The 19,639-nt window shown below is 36.1% G+C and overlaps 1 protein-coding gene across 1 annotated transcript; it reads right to left on the reverse strand.

Moving 5' to 3' along the window:
- Positions 1-3,385: 3,385 nt before the first annotated feature.
- LOC143847146 (receptor-like cytoplasmic kinase 176) lies at positions 3,386-19,393 on the reverse strand. The gene is made up of 6 exons (XM_077355857.1): positions 19,263-19,393; positions 6,876-7,195; positions 6,634-6,769; positions 6,401-6,543; positions 6,184-6,307; positions 3,386-4,198 (listed from the first exon to the last, which is right to left on the reverse strand). The coding sequence occupies exons 1-6, from the start codon at positions 19,348-19,350 to the stop codon at positions 3,783-3,785; spliced, it is 1,227 nt and encodes a 408-aa protein (XP_077211972.1). The 5' UTR covers positions 19,351-19,393; the 3' UTR covers positions 3,386-3,782.
- Between the last annotated feature and the right edge of the window lie 246 nt (positions 19,394-19,639).

Consider the following 19,639-nt stretch of genomic DNA (forward strand, 5'->3'; position numbering starts at 1 on the left):
CATCACCTTCGGTTCTCTGTCTCTTGAAACATTTCCCAATCCCCATTGTTGAAATTGTGAGAAGAGGAGAGACACCAAAACACAATATAGGATTCTTTCGCTCAAAATACGTTCTATCTCGTTTTCCCTTGCATATACGTTTATAATAAAAGGCTTCTGGGTCGAGCGTAAAAGGACAGAAATAGCCCCGTTCTTTCTTGGTCCATGAAATTTTACTAAAAGGAAATGATATTTCCAGCCTCTTTCTTTGGCCTTTTTCTTGAAAATGACTTTAGTTTTAGTTGAAAAGATACAAGAAATGGAGTGGAAATATCACTAATTCTAGACAAGATAATGGTAAGTTTGAAGTATTTGGAGAATGGGATTTGCTAGGGACCATTGCAGAAGGCATTTCGCAGCTGGGATGTTGCATGTGAGAGCAGCCACTCAAGCCCAGATGTTGTCTTATTCATTTAATTCATCAGAATCATGCAACAGTCCAACCGCGAAATGCCTTCTGCTATGGTCCCTAGCAAATCCCTCTGGGGAATTTATGCTCAAAATATTGCTTATATATATTCACCCTTCCACTTTCTGGGGAAAAATGGCCACGTGGCCAACACTCTCTCTCTCTATCTCTCTCTGGTGGGCCCCATGTTATGTAAAACCTTATAAATGGTATAGATTCTTTTAACTATTTCATAGCTTGTACATGCAAATTTTTAACTATTTCATAGCCCCATGGTATCTGCTACTTTCTTGCTAACGGAAAGAAGGGCGAGAAATCAGAAAACGACAGCTGGTCCGCTTCTTCTCTCGTCTTTCATCTACAATTTTGAAGAAATCCCGGATTCTAAAATCCGCGTATCCAAATGGCCCTTAAGTTTTTATGCTTTGGCCATATTTTTACCCCATTTTTCCTCATAAAAATTTAGACATAAAAGCAAGTTATTTTTTAGGGATTTTTAACAGTTAGTCTCTGCTTTGCAAAATTATTGCTAAACAGTCCTCAAGAATTTCATATTTGTTAATTACTCCCTACTTTTAGAAAATAATTTAACCACATCCACCAAATCATGCTATGATGGGGTGGAGCACAACATTTTATTACCATGCCTAGCATGAGTGGCCGAGTGGGCCCACCATTCTACACCTCATGTTTTGATATGGTGGGCCCACCATCTCCACCCATACCCAAGCATAGGGTGGGGTCTACCATTTTACATCTCATGTTACTAATGTGATGAGGCCAACGTTTTACACCTCAATGTTTTTTATGGGATGGGGCTTGCAATTTTACAACTCAAGTTTTGGTGGGTGGGGCCCACCACTCTACGCAAACCTATGCATAGGGTGGAGCCCACCAATTTACCCCTAATGTTACCATCTATATCCAAGCCTATGCATTAGGGTGGGCTCACCATTTTACGCCTCATGTTTTGATGGTACGGCCCCCATCATTTTACAACCATGGACCTGTAGGATTGCCAGAATTTTCTGGAAAAGTTTTGAAAGAAAAAATATTACTAAAATTTCCTACTTTTCAAGACACGGAAAAAGTTTTGAACCAGCCCTCTACAATTTTTACTTCCATGCACCTTCACTTTGTGATAATATCACTCTAAATTAACCTTAATCATATCATATCTACTTAAATTGTGAAAAGAATTTTTTTTTCCCTTTACAAAATGTTTTTATTGCAATCCAAAAAAGGAACATGCCACTTTCTCTGTGGGAGATGATAAATTCGTACCCCTGTGGGATTACTCGCTCCCCTTTAACGTCGACGCTTGTTGACGTCAATTCACGTCAAAGGTGGTTTGACGCTTGTTGACGTCAATTCACATTACAGGGGTGCGAGTAATCCTACAGGGGTGCGAATTTATCATCTCCCTTTCTCTGTCTGTTCATACAGCTCAAATTAGGAGGAATGATCGATCTTATTGTAATACAATGTCCCGACTACAGCATAACGGCCCCACCTTTGTTTGATCTGAACCGTCTCTTTGATAACCTTTGCTTTGAATGTCTGCTATCCTAAAATCAGCTAAAAAAAAGCTCAATCCTGGCATGAATATGGACCGTCAAAAACTACATATACAAAACACACAAGATACAACTTGATGGAGATTGCAGGCTCCCGCTTCAGACCTAATCTAGATAGGGGTGGACATGGTTCCGGTTCGAACCGAGGAACCGAACCGAACCGGCACATATGGTTCGGTTCGGTTCGGCTCCATTTCTATATGGTTCGGTTCCGGTTCCGAAATCCGGGAACCGGTGCAAATTCGGTTCGGTTCTGGGTTTGGGATTCCGGAACCGAAAACAGAACCGAAAACCGACCCTCACCTTTAATCCTTAAGTTCCATACCTCCTCATTTGATAAAATCACCCCACGTCCATTTTAATTCACCCCCTTATAAGTTTTAATTCATGCAGGGGATGGAAATATCATTTCCACGAGATTTTATAGGGTGTGGGGTGTGGCCCTAAAATCTAGTATTTTCAAAAAAGTAATGTACGGCCCACTTCATAGGAATATCCAAACCGTTCATTTTCTGTTTTTTCATGCCTTAATCAAATGTAAAATGACGACCCAAAACAATAAATATCACCCAGGCTGTTACTAGCCCACTACTATTACCGTTACTATGGTTTGCACCTTGTCGCATGACACATGTAGATGTTTAGCAGAATGGACATCTACAAACACTAAGCAGGGGTTACAGGGCCATTGGTGAAGGTTGGGTAAACCCAGAACCGAACCGAACCGAACCGAACCGAACCGATTATATATGGTTCTGGTTCGGTTCGGTTCCATACATATATGGTTCGGTTCTGGTTCCAATTTTAGGGAACCGATTATATATGGTTCGGTTCTGGGTTTAGCCCAAAACCGAACCGAACCATGTCCACCCCTAATTCTAGATGCGGTTCCATCCGTGGGGCCCAGTAGGGACATTTTGGACCTTTTGGAATTTTTATTTTTATTTTATGTTATTTTTTTCCAGTTGCCTATATATTGATTTTTAGTTGTTTTTGCTGTAATAACATTGATTACATATTTCTTTTCTCTTATATTTCTTCTCTTCTCTATTTCTCTTTTTTCCCTGTACTTTTCTTCTCTTCTTCTCCTTTTCTTCTCTTCTTCTCCTATTCTACGCTTTCTTCTTTTTCTCTTCTCCATGCCTGCATTACGACCACAAGAAATCCACATCACTGGATGTTATGATTCCGCAATTAAAGTTATTTTTGGGCCATAAGAAATCCAAAGCAAACAGTATCAAATGAACGGTTCAGATCAATCAAAGGTGGGACCCAATGTGGGCATCACATCATATTACAATAAGGTCGATCGCGACCTATTCATCCTTTAATTAGATGTCAAAGACTGTTACAATTCCCACAAAAGCTATCACCAAAGCAAAGGCGTTCATATATTTCCTATTATCTTCTAAAATTTTAGGACAAAGCATTCTATAGCGGTGTTTAAAATTGCGGATTTGACGCGGAACGCGGCAAAGAAAAATCCTTGTCAGACACGGTGCGGACGCGGCTATGAACGCGGTTGACGCGATCATAACTGGGGAGAGTCAGAGGAATTTATTGACACTGTAAGGCAAAACGCGGAATGCGGATGTGGTGCAACGCGGAATGCGGCTGGGGTTAACACTGTAAACTCTTCTTTGAAAGAGAAACAACAGTGCTAAAAATGGGGGAAAAAAGAAGTAAAAAATGTCTTTGATTTGCATCCACGACATGATCTTGAGTGCAATTGAGAAAGAATCATAGCTGAGAAAATTTCACCACCCAGACTTCTCTGTTGAGCCACTTGGATCTATTTCTTCAATGTTAGGCTGGTGGCCTAGATTGGGCATGTCAGTGGTATTATGAGGATTGTCTGTTTGAATATCTAGCACCTCAGGAAGCGCCTCAAGCTTCTCGACAATGTAATCCATGTGAGGCCTAAGGTCCCAATCTTCTTTGGTACAACTGAGTGCAATTTCTGCAACAATAGATGCTGAGTCATGTGAGTATTGGCCACCAAGTCTCTTGTCCATAATGGTGAACCTTTTGTTCTTATCAGACAAGACTGGTGAGGCCCATTCGACCAGCACCTTCTCTGTTGTTTCCATACTGTTCAGCGCTTGGCACCCCGATAAAATTTCCATTAATATCACCCCGAAGCTATATACGTCGCTCCTTGCCGTCAATTGCCCTTGAGATGAAAAAAAAGATATAAGCGTCCATACTGAACTTAATTTACTGTAAGTAAAGAACGACAATTAAACAACAGTTGTTTTATGTTTAGGGAAATACTGAAGAGGAATTGAAAGCTTAGTCATAGATTTGAAAGGCTTCAGAAATTTGCATGTTCTGCTCTGTCTTCTTCCTGATTTCAATTGGTTGTTCCTAAGAGTGATTTTTCTTTCTTTTCTTTTTCGTAGCCTTGCAAGATTGTCATGGTACAAAACTCCTTTGAGTCACATTGGAATGGCCTTATTGGATAGCTGGCTGTTCACATTTGATTTTCATTTTTTATTCTTATAGGAAATATGTCTTTCTTTTGTTTTATTTATGACTTCAGAGTTTCAGTTTTCCACATTGTTGTAGGAAATATGTCTCCTTTGTAGATTGTCTCTAGTTTAGTTTGACAATGAGTATCAAGAGCTAACGGGGAAGAAATGGTTTGGCATCTTCAACTCTTTTAGAAGGGAGTATTCTGTTATTGGCTAATTCAATTTCATGGCATCAAAGAGGATGCTCCAAGGGGGTGAGACCCTCTCCACTTCTCTCATATAATTGAATCTGATTTGTCTACCTTGTCAATCATTGTGCCAATCTTGTGGGTTTCTGTGACAGTTACAAATAATCCTGAAGAATAAAGAAAAGTTCCCTTTGAAGTGTTCGTGGTATAGAGAGGAAAATTCATCTTGTAAAAAGGTGTGTGTGTGTGTGTGTGTCTAAACATAAAAGAGAAGGGGCAGCATATGGATTAGAGGCTTAAGACACAATTATGAATGAGATGACTACATATATCGAAATGCATGGCATCACAAATTTTCTCAGGACAGTGGTGACTGGTGGCTATATGGACATAGTGAATGTATGAACATTTCAGGATTTTTCAGAGTTATTGAAGGTTAAGGCCTAGAAGTGCTTGGAGGTTTCCAACTAGGGGATGATTTAAACTTACCTTTATAGCAATAAAGGTAGCCCAACAAGAGGGATTTGGCACTTCGGTTCTCCGTGATCACTCACAGTCACGATTCTTGCCCTGTATAGTTCAACTTGGCTACTGATTGAGGTGCCTTTCAGGGTGTTACTCTGAAGCTTAGTGAGGTATAACATCACCCTTGGTTACAACCAGTTAATTTCTAAATGATTCTTATCCATTCTTTATTCTCAATTGAGCAGATTACCCACATGCATGGAGAGAAACAATTAAGCAGAAAAAAAAATGGGCAAACCATGGAACTTGTGTAGCTTGCAGTGAAATTGAGCTGTACCCTATCTATATTATTTTACTAGTGAAAAAAAATTCTTTCTATTGTAAAAAAAAAACGAACAGAAAACAGTTAGATAATCAATGCAGAGTTTGAAATTCATGCCATGGACTAAAACTGAAGGAATAGCACTACTCAAGCAAAATATAAGGTATATACAAGTTTCAACTAAAACTGCCACATTAGGTATCTCTAATGACTTTTATTGATGATCGGTGACTCAGAAAAGTCTTCTACTGAAAAGACTCAAATTTTCCACCAATTTAATAATGGGTTTTATTTACCCCCTCTAGGATGATTCACACCCCTTCACCGTGAATTGATGTCAAAAAGCGTTAAAAGTCCGACACTTTTTGACGTCAATTCACATTAAAGGGATGCGAACCATCCCACAGGGGGTGCGAATTTATCATCTCCCTTAGTTTAATAAACGCAATATATCTGACACGGAATGGGGGAAAGCATTTCCTCCGTAGTTTCTGTTTTTTTTCATGTAGTATTAATATGTTACTGTTGTATATCTTGTCTTTGAAAATATTTTATTTTAGATAAACATAATAATATTAAAATACATTTTAATGAACATCTCAGCCGTTCTAATCCCTAAGACATCAAATTTAGCATCCCTTAGCCAAAAAATACACAGTAATGATGAATATCATCATTTCTTCTAACTAAATGATACATTAATTTTTACCTGTGCTGAAAAACTCAGGGGCGCCATAACCAAAAGTGCCAAACCGATTAGTCATTACATGCGAGCGATCTCCGGTTGGCCCATCCATTGCCATCCCAAAATCAGAAATTTTTGCAGTATAGTCCTGCAATATGGATGAATTTTTTGCAATTAGTCAGAGAAAATGCTATTTCAGTATGGAAATAACTCTTATCACCAACACAACAGTTGCACATACTGAATCAAGTAGGACATTTGAGGACTTGCAGTCCCTGAAAATCACTTGCGGACGTTGACTGTGCAAAAAAGCCAGTCCCTTCGCAATTCCCAGAGCTATTTTTATTCTTATATCCCAAGAAAGTAGGGTATGATCTCTGCTACCTGTGGAAACAAACCCATTTAATTGAGAATGGTAGTGCAATTGATTATAAAATAAATACATAAAACAAGCACAATTGCCATTGCATTTACATTTGAAGAGGTGCCTATCGAGGCTGCGGTTTGGCATATATTCATAGACCAGAAGCCGCTGATTATTCTCCGCACAAAACCCAATAAGCTTCACAATATTAGGATGTTGAAAACGACTTAAATAGTTAACCTCAGCCTATCCAAACATTGAGAACAAGTTAGAAAAATTCAAGCCCATGTTAACAGAGAAAGAGAACATGTGTTTGCTTGATAATTGAAATGCAACAAAGGTATATTATTACCAGCCACCCCTGCTGACTTTGATATACTTCATCACTTATCTTCATTTTTTTTACGGCCACATCCAGTCCAAATCCAGTTGCTATTCCTGTTTCGTCGAGCTCTTCTATTTGCCCTTTGTAGACATATCCAAACCCGCCTTCTCCTAGTTGGTTGCAAAAGTTTCCGGTTGCCACTCTTAGCTCACCATAGGTGAAATCTCTAAGTTCAGAAGAGTCGAGGATTTTTCGAGCCGAGGTTGACAAAATAAGGTAACTTGTCGACCCTGTTGCTTGTCTGGCATCCAACGATGAAAAATCTCTAATGCTGGATAGAGGTATCCCTGCAGAATGATGTCTCTTAATTTTAAACTCTTCTTTTTCTTTTCAGAAACCCAATTTATCCATATTGATGTATAAACATAGTATAGTTAAATGAAGTAAACACAAAAATGATGATGACGACGACGACAACCAAAATGCCAACAAAAACTGCATTTACTGCAGGGTCATGATAGTAATAACATTCTGTGATGATGACAATGATGATGGTAACCGCGAAAATGAACTGCAGCTATACATTGCCACTATCTATTTGTTTTAGAAATATGCCAAAACATGTAGATGGCAGCATTTTCTATGCTGTGAATCAACTCATGATCCTAGATTGCAATTTTGAACCTTGTTTGTTAGCAAGATTTGAATTTTAAATGCTATATGATAGGCTCAAGAACAAACGATGCAAGCAAAGTTCATGAACAAGCACATGATCTAACAAAGATTATTCAAGAGAAAAAGAGGATCGACCGAGATCCAAAAGAAGGTCAGACAGAGGTGAACGAAAATATCATGCCAACTTCAATATTGGACCCTGTAGATATCTCTGTCATAGAAAAAATGGCAAGCTCTGTCATTATGATTTATGGTATTTTTAGCGATTTTTATTTAATTTGTATGTAAATTTTCAAAAGGTTTCGATAGATCCATGAATAGTGTTTTTAAATGATAGGGAGTCTAATTTTAGCAGTTCTATTATTTTTAGTAATTTGGTTTTTTTGGCTCTCTCGGGTTTTTCACTTTGGTTGGATTTCTAGTACTTTACTAGCATCAAGTTGATAACATAGAAACTTGGATTCACGTAATGAAATTATTTGAGAACCTACAATGGCCTCGAATAATGCCATTGATTCATAATTCATATGAAGAGCTTAATTAATTGGAATAAATTCTTCAAAGGGTATCACAAAAGCAAAATTGACTCTCATCGATTGTGGATTCACTAAGTGAAGACAAATAGTAGAGCGAAGATCATTTTGACAAGGAGTAAAATTAAGGTGGACACTCACACATCAACCCTATCGATGTGTGTGGCACCCTACGATTTGTGCACACGGACACGAGTGTCGCATGTCAACACGGACACGGCAAACCCCCAAAGTTTAGAAACGGGGACACAACTAAAAAACTAATAAATCTTAAGATTAATTAGATATAATCTAAAATAAACATGAGATAATCAAATAACAACACAATCATCAATTTAATCAAGTTCTCTTCCGTCACCAATATGTAGCAAGAAAGGGAGACCAATAAGATACAATGAATATAATGTTGGAATGAGAGTTTAGGGTTTCATATTTAGTGACAGGATATAACTGAAAATATTATTTATAGAAGGTAAAAGAAGAGTTTATAATAAAAGAAGAGTTAATAATTTGTGTCGATACACCCACATAAAGTATGACACTTCTAGCAGTTTATTTAATAGTGTCGAAAGTAGTGTTGACACGTGTGCCGTGTCGGACACAACCCAACATGTGTGTGAGCAATAAACTCAAAGTGTCATCTAAATCATATGTGACTCCAATATGTAAAGCTCGAGGTCAAGATCTTGAAGATCGAAATCAATGAAGAAATTATAGCGTGGTTCAATTTATTTGAGTAGAACATGGAAATAAAGGTTAAAATCCTTGATTTGCACAATTAACCACATGTAGAAGTTTCTTTACAAAGAAGATATGATTGCTTCATCGAAAAAAAAGAGATATGATTGATTCTCCAAACAAAGATCAAAGTAGAGTTCATTTACTATTTACAAAGCATATTAAAACATCATATATATAATATACATACATACATGATACATGAACACATACAAACCCCCCCGCACACCCCGCCCCACACACACATAGAGGCTATTGATACCTACACGACCATGTTTCGATAAATTGAAACAAGGTGAGTTTGCCTCATTATCAAAACATGGTCGTACAAATATCAATAGCCTATATATATATAATATTTTGATGTTCTTTGGATAACTTGAGAATCTATGTGAATTTTTTGGATTGGATTTTGGATTTTACCTTGCCACATGTTTTCCTTTTCAGAGTAGGATGCTTTTTCTCTTTCTTAATTGTTTCTTATTTTAGTTGTTGAGCTTGTATTATATTATGGGAAAAAGGTTTATGAGCTTGAACGCAGATAGCTTATCTGCGCTCAAGTGCACTCCAATATGTAGGCCGAAATTTAGGGGGTGATCCAAAGCATCCATTTGGAAGGCCCTTCCATAGATAGGGTGTGTACCAAAAATCAGATCAGTAGGATCATCCTAACCCATCCAATAGTGGAGGGGAAAATGGACAGACACTATTTGTCCACAAATCTGCCCATTTTTCTCCTCCACAAATGGAAGGGTTAGGATGACCGAATGGAGCTGATCTTTTGTGGATACCCCATCTATGATAGGGCCTTCCAAGTGGATGCTTTGGATCACCCCAACAATGTGAGCTCACCCTGTTTCTGCACTCAAGCGCAGATAGGCTTATCTAAGCTCGAGCATAGGAACAATAAGCCCATATATTATAGTATATATAGGCACATGATATTTTCACTACCATGTTTTGATAATGGGCCAAACCCACCTTGTCCTTTATGTTTAATCGACTCCTACGAGCTTTTTGGGAATTCTAATAACTTTCGACAGTTGGTTAAATAATACGAGACAAGGTATAATGTTTGAGTAATTGGTGCAGGGAGCGTTGAACGACAACACCAAGATAAAGATCAACAGAAGCATCAACTAAAATAATCTCGTGGGGAGCGAAGCTGCTTCACCTATGTGAAAGAGCCGAGACTCTCTTCACAAGTGATGTCCAAAAAATAAATTGTATTCATTCTCTTTTTTCTTTCCTCATGCCATTACATAATATAGAGACTCAAAACTCAAGAATAGCAACCCTAAATACTTTCCCAACCATTATTCTCAATCTTCTAACTAAAGCAACATAAATAGAAAAGTAGAAACATGACTAAAGCATTCCTAAAATAGTGTTAATCACGTAATCTGCCTATACCATATCCGTAAAATGCCTATAAATTAGCCAAATCAAGTCTAAATCTCGTAATCTTGGGCTCTTTAGATAGGTAATCGAAAAACCTTTCTAAAAATACCAAAATCAAGTTAAATAGACAAGTTATGACGCCCCAAAAAAATACTACAAATAAAATGTCGAAAATAGGAAATAAAAAAAGATTTGATCAACGCCGCATGTTCTGCATCATTCACCCTCGCATGAAGAAAACTCGACCTCGATAGGCCATTGTCCTCCAAATTTAATTATTAGGCGCTGCACCAATCTTCTATTCTTCATTCCCACTTTTTTTTTTAATCCCTTACACGACGCTTTGCCATGAAAAGGGCTCTCGAATGCACTCTCAAATCCATGGGTGTCTTCTCATGGATGCGGGCTTTGAGTAGTGCTAACTGTGTATAAAAGTCTTCACTTGTTGTTGGAGTTCTTCGTTCTCCGCAGCTAGATCAGATTGGCTGACTTTAGGTGTAGCGACTTCTTCATCTCGTCGTGCATGCGTCGGAGATCCCTTGTGCACTGATACCAACTGACGTAGGGAGCGTGGAGCGGTAACACAAGATGGATACCAAACACAAGCAGCGACTTAAATAACCTCGTGGGGGTTTGAAAACCCATGCCACGGTTTGGAGAAAAACTCCAATATAACACGTGAAAGGAGCCAAGCTCCTTCACCCACGTGAAAGAGCCAATGCTCTCTTCACAGTGATGTCCTAAATAAACCTTATTCATTCTCTTTGTTCTTTCGTCATGCCATTACATAATATAGAGACTCAAAACTCAAGAATAGCAACCCTAAATACTTGCCTAACCATTATTCTGAATCTTCTAACTAAAGCAACATAAATAAAAAAGTAGAAACATGACTAAAACATTCCTAAAATAGTAACCCCGTAATCTACCTATACCATATCCATAAAATGCCTATAACTTAGCCAAATCAAGTCCAAGGCTCTTTTGATAGGTAATCGAAAAACCTTTCTAAAAATACCAAAATCAAGTTAAATAGACAAGTTTTGATGCCCCAAAAAAATTCTACAAATAAAATGACGAAAATAGGAAATAAAAAATAGAAGATTTGATCCACGCCGCACGTTCTGCATCAGTAATGCTAATCAAAACATGATTGTGCAGTATCTATTTTGTTACGAGATTATTTTGCATTTAATAACTTATTTAGTGAGGAAACAAAGCTTGATATACATGCTATAATGTTTGAGTAATGCCAATCTTTTTATAGCATTTTTTAGATTTTCCATTTTACTTTTATAAGGAAATAGGACAGGAAAGATGAGAGTGTCGGGTTTATCACTTATAAAATTGTCGGTATTATCAAATGTATCATTTTAGCCCAAAACTATGGATTCTACCTTCCTTCCACTTGTGAGTTTCAGATAAAAAAGGGAAGTATTGGTGAAGATTTTTTTTATCAACAAAAAAAATCAATCACATCCTAATCAAATTAAAAAATACTCAATAATAATAATTAGTCAATCAATTTGAATATATTATACAGTGGGGAGATAAGACGTTGATAGGGCTTTAGCAATAATTTTTATCTAATTGATACGAATGTAGCAGTTCGTTTTGTCAATCATCCATGATCCAAATATGACAGGTTGGCGTGAGCTTATCCATGTGGTATGCCCTTTTTAGAGGATGCCGCCACTCGAATTCAAACAGAGATGCTCTAGCACCGCTTCCTAAGAGCAGTGTCTCCACTGATTTCACCATGGAAGCTTGATCGAAACAAAGCCATGAGAGGGGATTTTTATATTCTGCATCAAATTGAACTATGAGAGTATGATAATCTCGTTCATGAATGATTAGAACTTGTCAACTCAAACTTTTCTAAGAACTTCAATAATTATATCATAACAATCGATCAATATTGTATGAAGAGATATTTACTTAATAATCTGAATGTTTTAAATGAAATTACAAAGTTAGACTACTTATCGAGTTGAATCAAGAGAATCCACTCGTCATTCTTACGGCAAAATCACCACCACTTTGATGAATCGAAGATGCAATTAGGTTGTTGATGATTGGCTCTAAGATAAAACAAATCTTGCCTATTGCAAGTTCACTCATGAAACAAGTCTAATGTGACTTGATGACTCAAAAATATCAAAATTCAAAAATCTTAGAAAGACAGCTAAAAAAATGTGTTAGAAGAAGTGGATAAAAACTCCTTAATTAAATAGAGAATCTCACACACTTTCACACAGATGATCATTCGCCATAGTAGGGTCCATGGACACCCACCACACTGCAACACGCCATGCAATGCAATGTCTATGTCCACAGCCCAACCTGGATTGGCTCAATGCGCATATTTGTGAAAGGTTTCTTCTGTAAGAGTCTCTAGCCTTCTTTAGATCCCAATCTTTAGAGAGACTACTTCTCTCTATATATAAACCCAATGGTTGCCTTGTGCACAACTGATGTGGGATTAAAGTTTTAACGCTAAGACAAAATACCAAAATATTTTAGAGGGAAAGTTCTTTTACAACATAAGATAAATTACACAAAATTAACAGCACAATTCTTTTGAAATTTGAAATAATCCTTTTAAAAACCAATTAAAAGATAACAATTCCCCACTATTTCAAAATTCAATAGAAAAAAAAGTAAAGTTATTAAGATAGAATAATGAGTCATTCATCCATGTATGTGTTGTAGACTTGAACCTATAGATATATCGAGTTTATAAAGTATTTGATGAAATAAAGTCTTGAACCAAGAACTTTGAGTTATGAACTGAGACAATATATCGCACCTATTAAATTCTAGTGCATACATGTTCTCAAATTTGCACTTTGTTATGTACTTATCCTGACTAATTTCCATGAGAGCTCTAAAGAACCAGTCCAATTGTCATTGGAAGCGGCTACACTTCTACACTCATTTAATTGAGTCTAGCAAGAGTGGCCTTTAACTACGTACCTACCACTAGAATTCAACTATAGGTATAATTAAGAGTATAATAACTCAAACTCTTTACATTATACGTTGCACACATACACATCATAGGGATTGGTATTGAGAATTTTATTGTCTCAATCGTGGTGCAAAAATCACTCTGATAACTTATTGCTCCCATTGACCTACTTCTTTAAATCTCTCATATACATTGGGTTTGTGTTATCAATGATTTAATCAATGGACCTCATTTCCACCCTCTTGACATATTCTCAACTAACTTCTTAACTAGTCTTTTAGCAAGATAATAAGTAATATTGTTTATCGATCTCAAAAAATTTATTGTGACCGCTTCATTCTTTACTAATATTTTAATGGAGTTATTCCTTCGATAGATGTGTCAGAAATTACTATTACTACCTACCCTTGTTATTTCACCTTGATAATCAATATTTATTGTTATTGCAGAAAATGATCCATTAAAAAAGAAATGTCTATCAGAAGTTTTCTTAGCCATTCTCCTTTCTCCATTTTCATTTTTTAGAAGCAATTACTTTTTACTCCATAATTAATTGGGCTGTGCACATTTGCTAGGATGATTTTCATGACACTTCTTCACCTGCTTTATAGAAATGAATTGTTTCTATAGTATCTGAGTATGCAAAGTTTACATGGTTGATTACCGAGATCCTGTAGCTTTTCCTGTACTACATATTCGTGTCTGGTCTTAGTAGCCATTTCAAAAATTCAAATTACATCATTGTCTTATCTCAATATAGTGGATATCTAGAAAAATTCCATTGCCATTCACAGTACCCTTAAGGTATCTCAACACTCTTAATGCTCCATAGTGGGCGTTTCTTTGAATGAATGTATAGCTGCTCGCCCTCCTATCATGTAGGTCAAAATTAGGGGCAGTTTTCTTCTCAAAATTTTAGATATAAAGTTTTAGGTGTCTTTTATTGCTTTACAGTATGTTCTGATGATCATCATATCATCCGCCCGCAGATATATAATAACACCTTCATTTTATTATCAAATTGGTAGTACAAATACTTGGTAGATCTAATAAAAATGAATCTATCAAACAACATCACTCTATCAAGAATTTCATCCCATTGTTCAGTGGCTTGTTTCAGACCATACAATGACTTAGTTGGTTTGCACACTTTGTTCTCCTTTCCTTAAACTACAAAATCTTCCTTTTGTCCAGAACTTGTTGCCTGTCTGTTTGGATTTGTAATATTTCACATCATTTTCAAGTTTTAGATTCTTTCTAACAGCATATTTGCAACCAATCTTTTTAATGCCAAAAGGTAGATCTGTCAAAACTTCATGTGTTACTACACATGATTGTTCTTATTCCACTTTGAAAGCTTTTTTCTCAAAATAATAAATTTGGTGACAATATAGTTTCTTTGTAGGCTTCTGGATCTTCTTTTAGAAGAAAAGTTAAGAACCATAATCAAATCAAATTAAATCAAATCCAGCTTCTTTCCTAGCTCTCCTGGTATCTGATCACTAGATATAAAATCATAAGATCTCTAATCAGTAGGCCCAAAGCAACTTGATTAATTTGAATATATAATTTCAAAGAATTTAGCTTCTTATATCAAAGCTATTAGACAAACTTTTCTTGGTTTCATTTATCATCTTAGTTTAAGATTGCTATGTACTGATCTCAAGATTGAGAATCCATTTGCACAATTGTAATTTGCATAACCAATATAATTAATAGTCTTAGGATCCAGCTTGAACTTTTTAGGATTTGATAATCCTACTTTAGCTAAATACCACTACATTGTGAGGTATTGCGAGGTTTCTACTGTTTCATAGTTCATAACAAGTTTTATCTGATCCCAAATGTACCTTGCTTCCTGGTGAATTTTTTAGTAACGTCTGGCATAAACCATGTGTTGGGTTTCCACGCAAAAGCAAATAGTCCCACATCGGTAAATTGAAATAGATGGGGATGGGAGGGAATGGGCACCCTCCCTCTAACAGCTAGCTTTTAGGGGTGAGTTCTACCCTGTTAAATCCCCAACAAATGGTATCAGAGCTAGGGCGTGATAACCCCGGTTTGCCTCCAAGGGCGGGAATGTCCTTTGGGGAAGATCTCAGATACCCCAGTCTAGTATCTCGTGGTTCCCACGTAGCCGCCACGTGGAGGGGCGAGATGGTTTACATTGCTTCAGCATAGAGGGGGAGATTTTTGGGGTTCCATGCAAAAGCAAATAGTCCCACAATCAGTAAATTGAAATAGATGGGGATGGGTTATAAGGGAATGGGCCCCCTCTCTCCAGCAGCTAGCTTTTTAGGGGTGATAGTTCTACCATGTTAAATTCCCAACACCATGTTTACTAGGGTTCTATTTATCCTTTATCATTTTGTTGCAAAGTGTCAGGTGACTTTCACAGATTTTCCAAACTTATTTGAGGTAAATTTGCCTCATCTGTTAGAACTATGAATTGTTTTCTTTTTTAATTGGTTTTCAACTTCTATAACTGTATTTCTTGGATGGCTTTCTTTGGATACTTATATTATAAATAAATATATTATGTTTGTTTTCTAAAGTAATTAATTCATTCTTTAGGAAATATCAATAAGTATATTTTTTCTTTAGAGAAGTTCACATGACCTAAATTATCATACCATTATTTTAAGAAAACTCTTAAGATAGTAAATTTTTCTTACCTTGGACTCATTCTTTGTAAGAAAAAATTTGTCTGCCTCACGCAATGCTGAAAACTTTTCTTAAGAAGAGAGAGAACCAGACATTAGTTTCTTTCAATTATCTAGTGCATGAAGAACATCGTTAAGATTTAAAACCTATTCCATAAATATTTTCTCTCCATATCCAAGTGTCTCACTACATACATACATGCACCGCACCACACCACATCGTTAGATTTTAAAAAAATCTAAAATGGCGTCATTGTCCTCCACCAGTCATTCATATTACTAATTGTTCTCTCGCTGATAGATTTTTAGCCACATTCACTTGAAATGATCGACTTTGCTGTAAGATTCACTGAAAAAGTTGGTCTTTCCTTTCTCATTCTTACACAATTGGCATAATGACATGGGTTCTCACATATGAAGTATTATTCTCTTTCATCCTGATGTGACCATTATAATTCTTTCGTGATGCATACCTCAATTTAAACATAGGAATCTCATCTAAAGTAGACTCAATCAAGTTTCATCTATCTAAACAAATTGTTCTCTTTTATTTTAAGACGAATAGACATGTATTGAAATGAATATTCATTACAGTCATATAGAAATATGGAAATATTTCTATATTTCCGATAAAGGAAGATTTTTTTATATGGAAATATTTCCCTCGATATGGAAATATTTCCTATAAAGGAAGATTTTTTATTTATTTCTAGGTTGTTACTCTAAAGTATTTTTTATATTCACAATTAAATTTCATAAATTGATCCTTTAAGGAAAAATCTCTCATCAACCATCTCATAATGGAACTACTTTATGATAAGATGTTCCTTAGATCCTCTTGCCTCTACTTAGTATTTTGTTCTAGAGTTTCCTACAACTCCTAAATAGTCTTATGTGCAATTGTATTGTGATCCACTCGATTCAAATAATATTTTTATTGTCATATTCCAAAGTTTGATCCATTGAACTTTTTAGGTCATTCAGATTTACGATCATGCATATGTATGCGGTTGCAATTAGGATGTGATAATAAATTATAGTTCTTTTGTGATTACAAAAATCAATGCGATTGGAAGGTTTATTACAATATAGTTTGATTATTCAAAATTTGACGGTAAAAGTTTCTGTCTTTAGATTGTTGGTCAAAAATATGTTGAATTTCAACTAATAGATATAAGCTCTACAGTATGAAACAAATTGAAATGGAAATTAAATAAATCATAATATTAGCTCTATAGTTTGATTGTTGTCCATCCATATTGCATGAACATAGTCAATTAATTCATTCCATCTGGAACAAGAAAAAAAAGAAGCTATACAAGAACAAAACAAATGATGAAGCCACATCAAGAGTCTTTCCAAATAGATAACTTAATGTTCAATTTCTAGTTTAAACCATCAAATAAAGGCAAACTGCAAGCTCCAATAATCTCCAATTGCAAATGGTGATTTGAAATGATGCCCGAGATTAGCAAATAGTTAAAATAAACAACAAAATGAGAAGATAATAAAAAATTAAGGAGCCTAATCTGATCCAATCACGCATAAAAGAAACAAGAAAACAACAAGCACAAAGATAAACGAGTGTATTACGTGGTTTGACTATGACGCCTACATCCACAGGCGATAAACTGATATTTTCAATATGATAAATAGATACAAGAGATTTGGTTAATTAGATTGGCACTTTTGAAAGATCCAATAACATGCAATCCTCTCATCTATCTCTTTTCATTGAAAGATCTCTTACGCTACCCACATAAGGTCTAATACTAATTTTATATTAATTTAGGTTACAGAAGTCTCTCTCTCTCTCTCTCTCTCTCTCTCTCTCTCTCCCAGTCCAACTAGAACACAGGAGACAAGTCCCATTTTTTTACAGAAATGTACTAAACTTACTCTCATGTTTGTTTCCTAATTGAACAAGGGAACCTCAAGAGAGTCCCATTTTTGTAGATACAAGACATCAATTCCAACAATCTCGTCCTTAACTTGTTTCCCAGCCATCATGAAGGATTTTCGTTGGCATTTCTATATATATATTTTTGGCACCGAAAATATCATTGGCCTTCTAAACCACTATCTACAATTTCAAATCATTTTGGTTCTGACTCCGCCTGACTCGATGAAGATGATCAATGTACATGTGTATGTCAGCTCATCTCGCCAACTTAAACCCGCTTCGATGAGAACTTTTGTTCAAAACTGACATTCCAATCAATGCGTCATACTTGTTGATTTTCTTAAAACCTGCAAGCATGGTATAGTTCACTTGAAACCAGATCTAAACTGCCTCTAACAGATTGGAACAGTGCTACGCCTACAATTAAACTCCACATATAGATTGAATCTCTAAAAAAAATACTTGGTTCTTTCTTTTTCTATATCTCAAGCTGCTAACTGTGTGCTTAATTTGATACAAAAATGCCATGGGCGATGGCTCGATGCATTCCCTGTGAGAAATAGATAAATGACGATTACAAGATATTAATCCCTAAATAACCTTTAATCCTCTCCTCTCCTCTCCTCTCCTCTATCTCTCTTAGGTCTAACATTAACATCATACAGATTTAGGTTAAGATATTAATCCCAAACAACCTGTAATCCTCCTCCTCCTCCTCCTCCTCCTCCTCCTCCTCCTCTCTCTCTCTCTCTCTCTCTCTCTCTCTCTCTCTCTCTCTCTCTCTCTCTCTCTCTCTCTCTCTCAGCCCATCTAGAAAACAAGAGAAAAATTCTTTAGGGTTTTACAAAACCCTCTCTCCTCTTTGTTTCAAAGTTCAAACCACAAGAGAGTCCGACTTTCAATCAAACAAGACTTAACCCTAACAAAAATTAAGCTCTCCAAGAACTGCAACAGGATTCAATAACATGCAAGAAAGAGCATGACATCCAAAAAAGGAAAACTATAAGCTCCAATAATATTGATGATTAGAAATGTTGTACATAACCAGCAAATAAATTCAAACACACATAAAAATAAGAAAACTATAGATCTACCAGCATTGCAATAAGATTCCAAGAAGAACAGAAGGCCTACAGCAAGAAAGATCGAAACAAGAACCAAAAACCATCAATGATCTTTCCCTACAAATGAAAAATGATGAGACCATAAAATCATCAACCCATTACAAAAGAGATCTAAAGGAATCTATATCTATAATGACAAGATTAAAAAACAATCAAGAAAGATTTCAAGAATCACCAACCAAATCAATACTTTTTATGAACGTAACCATATACAAAAAGTTACCAAAAAAAACAAACAGCAAAACACTAAAAGCTCAAAAACAAGGCAGCAAGATTTAAAAAAAAAAAAAAAAAAAAAAAAAAACTCTCATTAATCCACAAAACCCACATTAGAGATTCATCAAGAACATTCAAGGAGAATATATTTCCTCGATCTTTAAAAGAAACCATGCAAAGAAAAGTATACCAAGAGATTGGTTCATGTTTTCGTTTTCTGGTTCTTCTTCTTCATCATCTATAGTTCTCTTTCTGTTGTAGCATTTGCCAATCCCCATTGAAATTTTCAGATGAGAACACACACCAAAACACAATATAGGATTCTCTTCTGAAAATAGGGAGATTTTGTTCAGTAACGTTTGCACGCTTGTATCTCATTTTCCCTCGCATGTACATGTATAATAAAGGCACCGATGCGAGCCTAGAATTACAGAAATGCCACCGTGCTTTCTTGGTTCATGGAATTTTACTGAAGAGGAAATGATACTTTCCACCCCTTTTGTTTGTCTTTTCTTGCAAATGATTAATCAGACAAAATAAATGGAGTGGAAGTATCACTAATTCTAG

The sequence above is a fragment of the Tasmannia lanceolata genome, unplaced genomic scaffold, assembly GCF_043159265.1.
Source record: "Tasmannia lanceolata isolate RefF3 unplaced genomic scaffold, GAP_Taslan_0.1 ptg000015l, whole genome shotgun sequence".
In the NCBI taxonomy this organism is placed as follows: Eukaryota; Viridiplantae; Streptophyta; class Magnoliopsida; order Canellales; family Winteraceae; genus Tasmannia; species Tasmannia lanceolata.